Source organism: Emiliania huxleyi, assembly GCF_000372725.1.
Source record: "Emiliania huxleyi CCMP1516 unplaced genomic scaffold EMIHUscaffold_1022, whole genome shotgun sequence".
NCBI lineage: Eukaryota > Haptophyta > Isochrysidales > Noelaerhabdaceae > Emiliania > Emiliania huxleyi.
Window position 1 is genome coordinate 1 of NW_005202289.1, and position 5,137 is coordinate 5,137.

Here is a 5,137-nt window from a genome sequence, read left to right on the forward strand (position 1 = left end):
CGCCGCCCGCCGCGTCAGATAGCCGCGACGCGCGCATCGAGTCGCGTCGGAGAGCCGCGCCGCACCAGCAGCAGCATCTGCAGTGAAAAAGAAGGAACTACGGTGCGGTGCAAGAAAGAAACCCGGTGGCGGCCGTGCGAGGCAGGCGACCTCTTGCGAGCCTTGGGGAGACTGCTCAGCTGTTCCGCAGGCTGGAAGTACCTCGCCAGGGTTGTGGGCCTCTGTGTGTGCATGGACCCTCAGCTCGAACGGTTTGCCGACACGCTTGCTCTCGCCGGCATTGACATCACACAGCCGTTCGACGTGCGATGGTACAACGCGCACGCGATCGAACATTCCCTGCCGCTGAGCCCGCTGCCGACCTTTGAGCGGCCACCGTCAGACGGCACGCTCGCAGTGCTGCTCGGCAATAGCACGGCGCTTTGGTCCGCCTTTTTGCGCTGGCTCGCCGCGCAGCCGGACCCCGAGAGCGTCACAGACCCGCTCGACACGTACACAGCGTCGGTCATATCCGCCGCAGTCGCCGATCTGACGGGCGGAGCACGCCACGACATCTTCTGGGTGACCGACTCGTCGCGGCTCGTCTCGATGCAGCGCGTTGCGCTGGTGAGTGGCCTCTGCTACCATGACGCCGAGACGCAGCTCTCGATCCACCCGGCCTTCGGCGCGTGGGTCGCCTTCCGGGCCGTCGTCGTGCTCGACGCGCCGGCCGCGCGATTCGGCGATTCTCCGCCGCCGCTCGTCCGCTGCCTGCTTACCGACGCGGACAAGGCGTCGGCGAGAGACGCCATGGCGGCCGCGCTGCGAGCTAGCGACGAGGCGAATCTGTGCACCCAGCTGCACGGGGCGCGCCTGCACACACGCAAGCCACGTGAACGCAGGCGCACCCACTAGCGACCGTCTCCACATCCCCTTGTAGGCCAAGGGGATGGAGCGCGACGTACGGCTCGCATGGGCCGCGCTGCGCGATTGCGTGACGGTTGGGCGCGATCACCGGTACAGCGAGGCGCAGCTCGTGTACCACTACACAAAAGACAGGGAGGTGCTGATGCATGCGATGCGCGCGCAGCCAGCGGCGACATGACAGTGGCATGAGTGAGTGTCTCTGAGACCGTCGGAGCAGGCCACTGCGCGTGTACCGCAGAATCGGCACATTCCCGCCCGCCCGGGTCATGCGTCAACACTCTACGTAGTCTCTACTGCTCCCCCGAGACTCCGAGACCTGTCCCACAGCCTGTCGTGTGTCTCGAGTCTGAGACCCCTCTCCGCGCCTATCTGCTGCTCTCGCAAAAAAATTCTTAGCTTTAAAAACTTAAAAAGTTTTTAAAGCTAATTAGCTAAAAGGCCAAGCGCCGTGCAAGAGCCACTGCTCTCTCTCGGGCGTGAGTAAATCGCCTTTTTTATTGATCGATGTTGTCTATACATGGAGACTATTCCAAGAAGTAGTAGTGGGGGAAACATGCATTCGAGAAGAGAGAGCCCTCCGCCCCCCGGGGGGGCCTGCATCGCCGCGACCAGTGAGCAGTGTGCACAGGCTTCACTCTCTTCAGTGGGCTGTGGACACACAAGTGAGTCTCGGCCTGGTCTCAGCCGGCAGTCGGCACGCGTAGAGCGTTGCCGAGGAGAGAAGAGTACAAATGTCGGCTCAGGCCACCAACAAGATATCTGACTTCGCGTCGTCGTCATCCGCGCCGCCGCCGTCCGGCGCTTGTCTCTCGCCGCTGCTCGCATAGCGCGTCGCCGCCGCCATCACCTCGACCTCGACCGCACCCTCGTCCAGCTGGACCCCCCCTCGCGCTTCGGCCCGATCGGCGAGTATTTGTTGCAATAGGCTTTTACGCTCCTCAAAGTGCGAGCTAGCCTTGTTCTGCGGCGAGTCGGGGTCGTCGGGTGGGTAGAAGAGGCGGCTCCTGCGCGAAACCGGCGACCGCGCCCTCCATGAGTCGCCAAACATGTCGGCCGTGGCATGCTCCGTGGACGCGGCGGCGAACGACGTAAAGACAGCCACCGGTTGCCGGCTCGGCTCGGTCGTGCGCCCGCTCGCATCAGCGATGTCGCTGGCCTTGCCCTGCTGCGCCGCCAGCGCCGCCACGCCGACAAGGACGACAAAGAGCGCCACGATAAAGACGGCGAGCTTCCACGTCGTCTCGGCGAGGCAGGTGAACTCGTCGAAAAGGAGGCCACCCTGGATGATGTTGTTGGAGATGATCATCACGGTGTACAGCGGCACCGTGAAAGCCGCCTTGCCAGCGCCGAGCCCCCAGTTGAGCAGCCACAACTGGACGTGGAGAGGGGAATGGCTCGCCATTTTCGCGTGGGCAGAGAAACAAGAGCGGGCGGCTGGGCAGCAGCACCTGCGCCGGGAAGCAGGCCAGGATGCCCGCGAACGAGGCCCATGTCACGCCGTTAGAGAGCACCGAGGTGTCGCCCTGAGAAGGAGGAGAGGCAAAGGGAGCGGGGCTGCGGTGGGACGGAGGCGAGGGCGGCCGTGGCAAGGCAAGCGACAGTGTGACCTTGCCGATCCAGCGGTGCGCAACCCCCTCGGAGAAAATCTTCGAGAAGACAATGGAGAAAGCGCCCGCGACGCCCGAGGCGGCTGTCGCCCCGACGGCCATCTTGACCGACGTCCTCGCGGGGCGCCACCGCAATAGCGGCGATCGCGGGAGGAGCAGGAGCACCCAAGCGCACACGTAGCAGACGGCGGGGCATGCGTAGGCTAGGTGGGGAGGGAGGGCAGACGTGAGCAAGACATGGGAGCTTCAACCGAGGGCACGGTACCCGTTGCAACGGAGGCAGCGAGGGAGGTGCTGCAAGGTGCCAGATTCTGGCCGGCATATGGCCCAGAGCGGGTGTGGCAGTGCGTAGGTGTGCAAAGTCGCCTAGAAACGCAGTCCGCTTGAAGTAGCCACCGATCTCGTCGTACTCGAGGTCGTGGTCCGAGGATGGGCCAAAGGCGCTCGTGAGGCCGATGCCAGTGAGGACGACGAGGATGCTGCGTGCGCCGGGGGGACGGGTTCGAGCATCGAGGGGTGGGCCGCGTGGCCCGGCCGTTTGCTGGGAGCGCAGCGCGACTGCAGAGGCCGTACCACACTCGCTCTGAAGTTGTCGCCGTGTGCCCTTGGTAGTGGCAGTGTGCTCTGGCAGCGATGCGTGGCGGGTGGTAAACTGGAGGCTCACCTCAGCCATTCGAGTCGCGAGAGCGACTCCTTGACCCCGCACACGCAGCCAAAGCGCGCGAGGAGTGCGCTGAAGACGATGCCGAGGCCAAATATGGGCGCGATCACCTAGAGAGTAGAGCGTGTTATCGGGACGCAAGCCGGTGTGCTGGAGCGCAAGCTGTCCGTTGGCGCGGCGCCACTAGCGGCGCGAGCGAGAGAGCATAGAACGAGAGCGACACCTCGGACGCCGTGTTCATGATGAACCCGAGCCACCAGCGCTTGCGGTGGGCGAATCGAATTATGGGAGGACACCACCTGTGCGCGAACGGATGGCTCGACTCCGCGCAGGCAATCGCGCAATTTCAGCGCTGATGCAGCCGGCAGAGAGGCAGGCCGCTGGGAGCCACGGGGCCGCGCACCTCACGACTCGGAAGGGTGGCCCTTCCTCGATGTCTGCGGAGCGCTTCATAATGATGAGCGCTACCGAGGAGATGAGCGCGGATAGCATGGCGAGGCAGATGCCCACCACAAACATGGGGTCAAAGCTCTCATCCTCCTTTGTGTCCCGCTCGAGGCGCTCGCAGAAGGACAGCGGAGAGAGCGGTGGCTGCGCAGGCGGCGCGTTGCTAGCACCGGCGCCGGAGGAACTCGGAGCGTCCATGCCCAGCCACCCACCTCCAGGGCTGCGCGCGGCCGTGGGCCTCCAAACAATATGCAGAAGAGGGGGCGGAAGGCGAAACAACTCGCGTCGTGCCTGCCCGACCTCCCCGAGTTTCTAGCTAACACATATAGTTATCGTAACCCGAGCTGGTGTGGGCCTGACTCTCACATGTCGTCGTATGCGAGGTTCTTGTGTGTCTTATCACCCTACTGTGAATCCCCCCATCCCAGGGCCTCCAGGGCTCGCACCTCAACCTCTCATAGACCAGCGCGCACTGCCATATTTTCTTCTCAATCAATCAATAACAGGTCTGTGAACAGGAAGAGTGTCAGCTTGCTTGCTGCCATCTTGGCCTGTATATACTTTTCCGGCAAACAAAAAGGAAAACAGAGGGGGCCCAGCACTTTGCGTTTCCGGAAATTTCCAGGGAAAACAGAGGGTGTTTGGTGCTCCATTCTGGAAACTCGCGACTTTCCCTGTGCTGAGTCTGAGAGCTGGTCTGGGGCAAAATCTGAGGACTGAGGCAAAATCGAGGAAACCGGCAACATCCCGGGCTTTTTCCAGGTATTCGGGTTTTTCCAGGTATACCCGCAAAATACCCGGTATTTTGCCGATTTGGCTGATTTTGGGCCCAAACCAGCCTCAGACTCGGCTCAGAGCCCGGAAAATTTGATGGTTTCCCCGGGAAAATAGAGAGGAAAAGAGAGGGTGCTGTAGAGAAAAAAGGGAGAAGAGGAATGGGGGAGGGGGAAAAGGGTCCGGTTTAAGGAAAAAGGGCGCCGAAAAGGGCGCGCGAACCGTTTCAACCAGCAAAGGAAAGGAAAAGAGACGGGGTGCGAGAGGAAAAGTATATACAGCCTAACTGCCATCTCTCCCGATCATGCGTGACAGAGAGATTGACCAACCAAAGCCCCCCCTCTTGTGAGATCCGTGCTTGCACGCCACCGACCGATCCTGAATCGTCCACCGCTCCCAGCTGTGCTCGCCGAGCATCAGCCGCCGCCGCCGCCGCCGCCGACGCGCCGACAACTCCTGAGAAGGCAGGCATCAAATGTCGAGGACGAAGAGAGCATTGCTAGAAATCGCCCCCACTCTGTCGAGCGGGAGCTCGGTGCTCGGGGATACCCATCACTGAGCCGACAATGCTACGGGTAGCCCCAGGGTGGCGCCCACCCCCATACCCTCGGGCACTTGCCTGCGCCCTCACGCGCTAGCCTACGCCCTGCCCCGCAAGATCTCACTCCATCCTGGCCTGCGCGCTGCGGTATACCTCGGCACCCCCTTGCACGGAATCTGAGCCTGAGGGAATCTGAGCGTG

At 62.6% G+C, this 5,137-nt stretch overlaps 1 protein-coding gene across 1 annotated transcript; it reads left to right on the forward strand.

The window, feature by feature from the left end:
* Window positions 1–231: 231 nt before the first annotated feature.
* EMIHUDRAFT_460327 (hypothetical protein) lies at window positions 232–1,317 on the forward strand (the record flags this gene model as incomplete). Its single annotated transcript, XM_005793178.1, has 2 exons — window positions 232–741; window positions 920–1,317. The coding sequence occupies 2 exons, from the start codon at window positions 232–234 to the stop codon at window positions 1,082–1,084; spliced, it is 675 nt and encodes a 224-aa protein (XP_005793235.1). The 3' UTR covers window positions 1,085–1,317.
* Between the last annotated feature and the right edge of the window lie 3,820 nt (window positions 1,318–5,137).